This window comes from Ammodytes marinus, assembly GCF_949987685.1.
Source record: "Ammodytes marinus genome assembly, chromosome: 13".
Classification (NCBI taxonomy): domain Eukaryota; kingdom Metazoa; phylum Chordata; class Actinopteri; order Uranoscopiformes; family Ammodytidae; genus Ammodytes; species Ammodytes marinus.
The window spans coordinates 4,727,540-4,737,208 of record NC_137217.1 but is presented as its reverse complement, the minus strand read 5'-3'; the positions used below and the strand labels follow the sequence as shown (position 1 = coordinate 4,737,208).

At 41.2% G+C, this 9,669-nt stretch overlaps 1 protein-coding gene across 2 annotated transcripts; it reads left to right on the top strand.

Annotated features, from left to right (window-relative positions):
• Positions 1-960: 960 nt before the first annotated feature.
• Positions 961-9,436, top strand: fbl (fibrillarin; the record flags this gene model as incomplete). Of its 2 annotated transcripts, XM_080039240.1 has the most annotated exons (9): positions 961-1,090; positions 2,431-2,595; positions 3,225-3,362; positions 3,574-3,668; positions 3,839-4,009; positions 4,217-4,349; positions 4,882-4,994; positions 5,252-5,397; positions 8,359-9,436. In XM_080039240.1, exons 1-9 carry the CDS (start codon positions 1,081-1,083, stop codon positions 8,378-8,380), a joined length of 993 nt encoding a protein of 330 aa, XP_079895366.1. In that variant the 5' UTR covers positions 961-1,080. The 2 variants fall into 2 exon arrangements, with proteins under 2 accessions (XP_079895366.1, XP_079895367.1); XM_080039241.1 differs by lacking the exon at positions 8,359-9,436 and having other exon boundaries at positions 5,252-5,401.
• Between the last annotated feature and the right edge of the window lie 233 nt (positions 9,437-9,669).

Here is a 9,669-nt window from a genome sequence, read left to right as displayed (position 1 = left end):
TTTTTAAAACGATACGATATATTATAATTATTACCGGCCCCTTGAACGTTTTTTTTAAACAACTTACGTCATAAAGCAGTAAGAATAGGCTTAATAACTAGCCTGCAACCCCATAGAGCTCAACTGTGTGGCTCCGGAAAAATCTTTGACCATACATTCAACTTGCAACTCTCATGCACACTCACATGCAACTCAGCAACACAATGAAAATCATGAATAGGGTGGATGAAATTCACCCGAGTTTATTTGCAGTTTGCATAATCCCTTTTGAATAAATATAAATGTTTTGATCGTTCAATAATCAAGATCCAGTCCTCATTCAGGTTGTGTCACACAAGATTAACAATAATAGTCAGCTATAATCCCAACATAAAGGAAAACTCCACCTTGAAATTTCTGCAGCTGGCTGTCAGCAGCCAAAGACTGTAGCGGCACACTGAATTTTCTGCAGTCTGTTTTTTACTTGAATGTTAGTAAAGATGAAGGCAGCAATCCTTTCCTTGTTTAGCTAAAATGTGAAAGTGCACAATGATGTGAACAACTAATTTTGGTGTTTATCAAGTCGAGTAATATTTTACTCAACATTCATGTTTTAGTTTGGTTGTTCGATGAAATAATGAAGTTATACTTACTAATACATCTGTTGAAATATAATGTTTTTAATTGTATTATTTGCAGGATGTCTGCCTATGACAAAACAAAATGTGTATCTTTATGTTTGGTCGGATATGATCCAGTTCATTTAAATTATCCCCATTTCCAGTTCATTACTATGATCCCCTATTACATTTCCAAAATTCCCACAGGAATATTTTGAATTAAACAGTCCGTGTTCTAATGAAAATATGTTGGTTTCAATCAAATAGGCCTATCCGATGATACCCAGACCATTGTAGCCTACACTCCATACCAGTGGGTGGCGGTAATGCGCCCGCTATGGTGAAACCTCACACAGTTGTAGAAGTACTGTGTCGCATTTGCACATGTGCTCACTTCGCGTCCGCTCATCGAGAGACTCAGCCGGAGAGACAGACAAGGATCCCGTGGGCAGCATCGAATTAACGCTATACAACCGACAACATGGTACCAGGTACAGTACAAATCGCTCATATCTCGTCTGTGATGTTGCATTGCAGTATCGGTGCATTGTGTAGTTCGTTAACCTGAAGTTAAAGGTTCCGATGTGAGCTCGGCCTACACCGCCATGTTGCCGTTCCACCTCACAGTAAACTTCGAAGTGGAAATAAAGCTGACGCCATGTATGTGAACTCTTTCTCCGTGAATAAAAGTTAAACGTGAGATGTAATGCGATGTTGACGTTATAGCTTAAAGTCCTAGCTGTTGGGAGCATAGGTAAAGAAAGAGCAGTTCACACGAGCGCTCTGTGCAGCCTTCACGTGGTCACTCACACGTGTTGAGCTTCCCCTCAGCACGAGCCCTCCACCCAGACAGCAAAACACCTTTTAACTGCGAGACAAACTGTTAGTCGCTTCATGTCCCGTTGGGCTAAAGCTCGAAAGTTGAAATGAGCTTCTGCTAATAGTAGCCCGGACCCGAACCGTGTTTTTTTTTATTTGTTTACCGGAATGTGTAGGACCGTGTTCCACGCGGTCACAGTTCAGTGACTGCCAACCCAGAATGCTGCTGGAATGTCTGATAACTTATATTGCTCCAGTTAGCAATGCCTTAGCCTTTTTTCTAAAACTATCCAAAGGGAACTTTTACTAAATTCCTACATATTTAACAGTTGGCAAATGTAACCATCCCTAAACACGACTACACTTAACTTATTCAGATTTTTTTTATACAGCTTTCAAATGTAGAGATCCGAGCAGCTATTGCACTAATATGTGAAAACATATACATACACTGAAAGGGCATGGTCTGTATTTCAAGTTATGTGAAAGATATGCTTTTCCATACAGCTAAACACTGAGCACAGAACCGCGACTATTTTGCTTTCTCACCACAGAATAGTGACCAACCTCCCACTTTTTCCTTTTGTGTGTTGAGCATACTCGGGCCTAACATCTGTGGACTTCTGACAGCTTTTGGGACTGTTGTGACCCACGGCAGCTCATACAAATACCCATCAACGTGAAGACATATTTTGCTTCGGATGTAGTGGAGTTTTTGGCCACTGTAGGCGCTATAGACTAATGTTGTCAGCAGGTCCTTTTCTTCATGACAATAACAGTATTTCAAGATCAATATAACCACAATATTAAGCTTTTAGCTCATTAAATCAGTAGTTATGTAATAACCATGATACTGTATATCGAAACCTTGTCAGGTGTTATTTCTCGAGACTCACCCATTTGCTATACATCATCCCTTTACATATCATCGCTCTGATATGTCCATATTTCACAATGCCCATTATACACGTAGGAATTGAAGCTCACATGTCCATTTTGTTTTTTCCCCCAGGGTTCAGCCCCCGTGGAGGCGGAGGAAGAGGAGGGTTTGGAGACCGTGGAGGAAGAGGAGGACGGGGAGGATTCGGTGACCGAGGAGGAAGAGGAGGGTTTGGTGACCGAGGAGGAAGAGGAGGGTTTGGTGACCGAGGAAGAGGGGGATTCAGAGGAGGAAGAGGTGAGACTGAAGAACAATATTAATCCTGAATGTTGAGTATACTAGTAGATAAGTGTTTCTGCCCTTCCAAATTGAGCCAGTAGGTGGCACAATTGTATGAATAATCCTCCAGTCTAAAGCTCCATTTGCACTGCCCACCAAAGCCAGTGGGGCATGGCGAGGGTGACGTTTCCAAGACGTGCTATAAGTCGGAATTCAATTTATTGAATCAACAATTCAAATATCTCTGGGGGAGCAAATGAAGACAACACTCAAACAATTTTAAGTGACTCGTGTTATTCATTACATTTGAAGTGGGTTTAATTTAATAAAAAGCATGCACAATGGTTTTTGTGCATAGCCATATTCATTTATTTTATTATCAAATCAAAACTACTAGTTGTTCATTCAGACAGAAATATGGGTGCGGTCTGTACTAGCAGGGCACAATATTGTTAATACAATTTTTTTTAAATAAAGGTATAAAGGTTTTTTTACTGGGAGTTTTTTCTCAGCCGATCTAAGGGTCTAAGGGCAGGGTGTCATACTGTATGGAATGTAAAGCCCACTGAGGCAAATGTCTATTTGTGATATTGGGCTATACAAATAAAACTGATTTGACCTCAGTATTAACGCGTGTGTGTTTTCAGGTGGTAGCTTCAGGTCTCCAGAGGGTGGAGGATTCCGTGGGCGTGGCGGAGGCAGAGGCGCCCCGAGGGGCAGAGGAGGGGCTCGAGGAGGCTTTGGAGCAGGGAGGAAGGTCATGGTTGAACCTCACAGACATGAAGGTTATTATTACTCTTAGTCATTATTCACTATTGATATTTGGGATGAAATCACTGTGGGTTGGGATGACTAAACCCTAGCCTTCACACTGCCACAGTTTGTTTCATTGAGGATTTCATGGGTATCTTGTTCATATTCTTTAACTTAAGTTGCTTTCTGCTAATGCATATGTAAAGTCATGTAGTAAGTTAACGTGTGTGTGTGTGTGCTTAGGAGTGTTCATCTGCAGAGGGAAGGAGGATGCCCTGGTGACTAGGAACATGGTAGTAGGAGAGTCTGTGTACGGAGAGAAGAGGATGAGCGTGGAGGTGAGTAGATAGATCAGTGATATTCCATTATGGCCAACTTTGGCTGCATTAGGAGCTGTTAGTTACATAGTGGGTCAATTATCCTTCCATCACATCAGAAACATACCTGCATCAGTTATAGTCTCTGGTTCTTGTGGTGAACTTTACATTTATTTTTTACTATTTGTTAGGAAGGAGAGACGAAGATTGAGTACAGAGCGTGGAATCCCTTCCGCTCTAAGTTGGCAGCAGCCATCTTGGGAGGAGTGGACCAGATCCACATCAAGCCCGGCTCAAAGGTCATGTACCTGGGAGCTGCCTCTGGCACCACAGTGTCCCACGTCTCTGACATCGTTGGACCGGTCAGTACCACCCACAGACTCCTGCTTCATAATAGTCTAGATATGTCCAATCAAACACTCCACATGGCCCTCTCCTCCTAAATAATCCCACAAACTATCAAATAATAAATGTTTTATATGTATGTTTAATGATGACTTTTTCTTTCACAAAACTGTGACTTGTTAATTGGGTTTAGTGCTAACATTTGAGTAACCTGTGTGTTTTAGGAAGGGCTGGTCTACGCGGTGGAGTTTTCCCATCGATCTGGCCGTGACCTTCTCAACGTGGCAAAGAAACGCACCAACATCATTCCAATCATTGAAGACGCTCGCCACCCACACAAATACCGCATGCTAGTCGGTAGGTAGTCCTGAGACACAGTGGGCTGCTGGAAAACATTTAGTAAAGTTGTCAAGGTTTAAAACGGCAGTCTTTCTCTGAAAAAGCAACTTAGTCATGGATGAATTAAGTCTAATATTGTGTACATTTTCTCATTCTAAGAACCTTTAACATTGGCAAACATGTCTGTCAGAGATCTAGCGTTCCTGACCTGCTGCAGCAGGTCTATCACTTCATTAGCTTCTGAATAATATCCCGCTCTGAGCATTGGAACAGCCAAGGACCAAGTGTAATAAATCAGCCTTTGCATTTAGTTAAACAATATGTCATCATGACTTTAGTTATTTTAATTATTATAATTTCTTAAACCAGACATAATGCCAGAGGTTTGCCACAGCTGCACATAGCTCACCATTGCTCTTATTGAGACAAATGAATGGTCCAGGTAATGGCCTACATTACATGTGTGAAGTCAGAATGCATACACAGAATTGTAAAATGTGCACATAGATCCATTCAGACAGTAATGTTGAAATGGTCTGTCCCTCCGTAGGCATGGTGGATGTGATTTTTGCTGATGTTGCCCAGCCCGACCAGACGAGGATTGTCGCTTTGAACGCCCATAACTTCCTGAAGAATGGAGGACACTTTGTAATCTCCATCAAGGTACGCTGAGGACTTCCTCCTTTTACATACACTACTACTTACTGTAGTTATCGTGACAAACTAATTATGTTACACTTAAGTCCAGAGATGAACTAAGTTTAAATCTCTCATGGCATTTCTTCCACCACTTCAACAAAGTCTTGTTGCATTTGTTTAGACTGGCACTGGGTTAATTTAGTTGAGTTGATGTTTTGTTCATAATATGCAGAGTGTACTGTCTGCTGTATGGACTCTGATGTGATGTTTGTTTACTCCAGGCTAACTGTATAGACTCGACAGCGGCTCCAGAGGCAGTGTTTGCCTCAGAGGTGAAGAAGATGAGTTCAGAGAACATGAAACCCCAGGAACAGCTCACACTGGAGCCCTATGAGAGGGACCATGCTGTGGTGGTGGGCATCTACAGGTAAAAGTCATAGATAGTAAATAATATGGATGTAGCATCCGGGCTGACCTCAGTTATTCACACGGCATCCAATAATCCCGGTTTGTGCGCGTCGCCATCTTGTGAGATTTTTACTCCGTCGGGGGGAGGGAGATACACCCGTCTAGCTGACGTATACCCCCGAGGCAAAGTGAGGGACAACGGGCGGAGAGTTGTCACTCAAGAGATCGCGCCAATACATTTTAACCTCCAAAAGAATAAAAATTAGCGTGGTCCAAAAAAAAATCACCCTCAGTGTTGTCATGGAGATATGACCTAAACATACACACTAAAATGGTTTTGTGGACCAGGCTGTAAATAGGTTTAATAAGACTTTGAAAACGGCCTGTCTTCCAGTTACTATAGTTTTGGTCACTTCCTTATTGGATGCTGGTAAAAATTGCTGAGGTTGGTGCTTGGTAAAACTTCAACCTCCTTTACAGGGTTTTTCCTGCATCGAGAAATTGTTGGCGCCCCCCCCCCCCCCCAAAGTAAAATCACCAGCGCCTAAATGATAAAAATTGAGAATATATTTAGCTATTTTAAACCTCTCCAAATGTGTTTCTAGTTCAGCCTAATAAAAGTCATCCTTCTTATAGGGCTGGGCGATTAATTGCATTTCAATATATATTACTGTTTCCCTCGATCATGAAAACTAAATAATCATAAACCATCATTGAAATTCCCCTTTCTCAATCCCACACCGCTCTTAAAGTTCACAAACTTTTCGCCTTCACTGTTGCATTCGCAACCCCAAAAAAGTTGTTCCGTGTTCTCACCCCCCCAAGGGCCCATTCTGATCCAGGAAAACCCTGTCTAGTTTTATATAGATTTTAGTGTGCAAAAGCAAACGGAAGTCTTAATTCTACTGCCTTTACAGAAGTCTTTCCAAAGTGGTTCTTTGTTTGCTGTACACTTTTGTACCTTACTCAGTGTCCCACCCCACCCATAGACAGCATCTAGAACATTTGTCCCACTCCCAACACCTCAATAACAAAATATCTTGCAGATTAAAAAAAAATGTGATTACATATATCCTTTTAATATTTTCACTGTTTTCATCCCAAGGTATTTGGGACAAGAGCACTACATTAGAGCTCAAGTTGACTAAAGCAGCTGCTGCAGTGCCATCTGGTGGACTGTTTAAAAAATGAAATGTTAGTGAAATAAAGGTTGCAAAGTTTGACTAGAGGACACCGCCTGGACTGGCAAACTCTTGAAGCCACTATGAGTAACTTTTAAATATCTTTTAAACAGCCTCATGTTTCCTCTGATAATCATAAATTACCTTTAACAGCAAACGAGACCATCAGTGCAAAGAAAGACGTTTTTATATGGTCGCACACCCAGTCCGATTTTCGATGTGTGTATGCAGGCTCTATGGTCACATATTCGTATTGGTCGCATATTTCAGTGTAGCGCAGCAACGCGATTTGAGAAGCCTATCCCTCCAGGTGAGGGAAGGGGAGCGGGAGCCTTGTTTAAGACAGTTATTTGTCGTCATAATGACTGATAACGGGGCTGAACCATCAAAGAAAAAAAAAGAAAATGCAATGAAGAAAAGCTAAAAGGGAGAGTGATAGACGGGTGGGGTTGCCAAGCAACGTGTACACAATTTCACGGGAGTGAACTAGACTGCTGTGTTTACTCCTAAATGAATGAGCGGTACTAAAACAAAGTTTACTTTGCCTCACCAGCATCATCAGATGACCATTATTCATCTGAAATAGTCATTATTTACAACAACATAAACATATCACTCATCGTGATCCATACTAACTGCCGTCTCTCGTTCATTCACTTTGTGAGGACATGGAATCTTTCAGCTCTGTGCGAGTGGTTAGTGAACCTGCATCAACTCATTGCAATCAGGTGTGTGTGGCACTGACTGGCATTAGTTGATGCAGTGTCACTAACCACTCACGGAGCCGAAAAGAGTCCGGTGCCCTCACACTTTCAACACACGGACATGCACTATACTGCGTCCTAATCATTTGACACTCGCACGGCCGGCACGCACTAGAAAACAGCTTTACGACAGCTGGTGTCGTAAAAATACTACCGCTTTTGTCCAAAGGGACCCCGCCAACTGACAAAGTTACTCGTAGCCACTTAAAGCTCACTGAATCATGCGTTCATGTAAATGAAGTTATTCTGAAGTTAAGTGTTCCACTTTTTCCTTCAATGTCAAAGAAGGTTGAAGGGTTAAAAAGACAAGCTCTCCCAACAGTTTTTCCAGATCTAAACCCCTTTTTATTTGGTGGTTAAACTGATCACAATTGCAATGTCACTAATATTACATTTTAATAAGTCACTAATATTACATTTTAATGTCCCCCGAGTAAGAATTTACCTTATGTAATGTATTTTTTCTGCTCATTGATCCGTATTCTCATTTGCGAGACTACCGTGGTGATTTATAAAGGCGCTCTATACACATGGTCACTTTTCCGTTGGCTGTGCCATTATGTGCAAATGGAAGGGGCAGCCGGGCATTCCACTGGTTGTGACGGCTCTTCTGTCAGGTGACTCCAGCTGTCGGCCATACCATGCTCCACTCTGAACCCAGCCGGAGACGGAGCACTTCCGTGGTACAGAATTAAGCGTGCCGTGATCACACATGTATGTTGTTTATATCACAACATACCTCAGAAGTAGCCGACCACAGGTTAGAATCCGGCCTGTGGTCATTCCCCTCCCTGCGCTTTCATGTGTCTCTCCAAAACTGTCTAATAAAAAAGCATAAAATCCCAAAATTTAAAAGAACAATTAACTATATGATTTATAACTAGTAAATAGATAGGAAGACATGACCATGGTACTGTTCCAGAGCTCAATTTGTTCAAAGTGTGATGGTTTTAGCTGTTTGCCCTCAATAATGTTCTCAAAATGGAGTCATGTTTTTTACTATGTTAACACCGGCTTTTCTTTTTCTCTTTGCAGACCTCCCCCTAAACAGAAGTGAGGTGTGGAAAGTTCCTTCTTTCCTCCAGTGTTGTGTGTCGCCCTCTTCTCCACCTCCGCCTGTAGATTTCCTGCACAGTCAAAAGCATGGCTATCAATTTGTCTTGAGTTTCTTTTGGATTCCCCCTGACGGTTAACGGACCCAACCATTCAACTGCTGGAAGCTCCTCTTTATATTACTGATACACCTCAAGAACACATTACAGAACATTGGTGGCAGCTCCAGCTAGGTCGGTGGCCTGATGGGAACACATCATGTCAGTAAAGGCTTTATAATATATATAAAAAAAGGGTCTGGTTGGAGCAATCTGTTATGCACAAAAATGTGTTCAACTGATTGTTGGCTCTGTGTTTCTGTTCAACTACACAACAGGAAAGCTACAGAAGGAAATGACAGTCCAATGTTAAATATACAAATCTTGCAGTGTGTCCCCCCCAGCCAGATTTGAGTAATAGGACACTTTTTAATCCATCTGATGCAGCCAACTATTATTTTCGTCCCTGAAGAGTATTTCATCACACTTGAATGAGTTGAATGAAGTTTATTTGTTAAAAGTTTCTCATTACATTTTATTTCAGTTCCTTTTATGCTTCCTATACTCTTGATCTTGTACTTTTACTGAATGTTTATTTTTCTTTCTATTAAATGTTTTTTTTCATTTCCCCTGTTCTTAAGAACTGCCTTTTTTATCTGGTTGCTTCTGTTTCCAGATAGCACATCTTATAGTATAATGGATAAGTATGCACACGTCATACCACCATATGAATGTTACATATGTCAGAACTTGTGTAGCTAAATCTACTTTTCTGTTGTCAATATGCTGTGTGTGCTTTGTTAATAATAGCTTCAGGACTGTTGGTAAGGAACCTGTGCTGGGGTGGTCAAATTGACTGTACAGACAAATATAGATGGTGACTTTTTCACTCCTGACTAGTAATTTGATACTAGTATTATACATTTTGTGTTGGCGTATGAAGCAGCATTGTTATTTAAAACAATGTATGCTTGTAATTTTTATTTTTGACAGAAACTGTTATAATAAAATGTTTAATTCGATTTTTGATTTGGTATAATCTTTGAATTGAATAAACTTGTTTAGCTACCAATACAATAGGGAAGTGACTGTTCCACTTTAAACCAACTATTTCCACGCCAATTTCCCTACATTGGTTTCTCCAAAATCTAGAACTAAACTGTAAGGACGGGTCCTGTTTTAAAGAAGTTGACTTGTGGCATCTAGCCGCCCGCAGAGGAAATCGACCAGGTTTCATTCAGCATTTGCGCTTTTT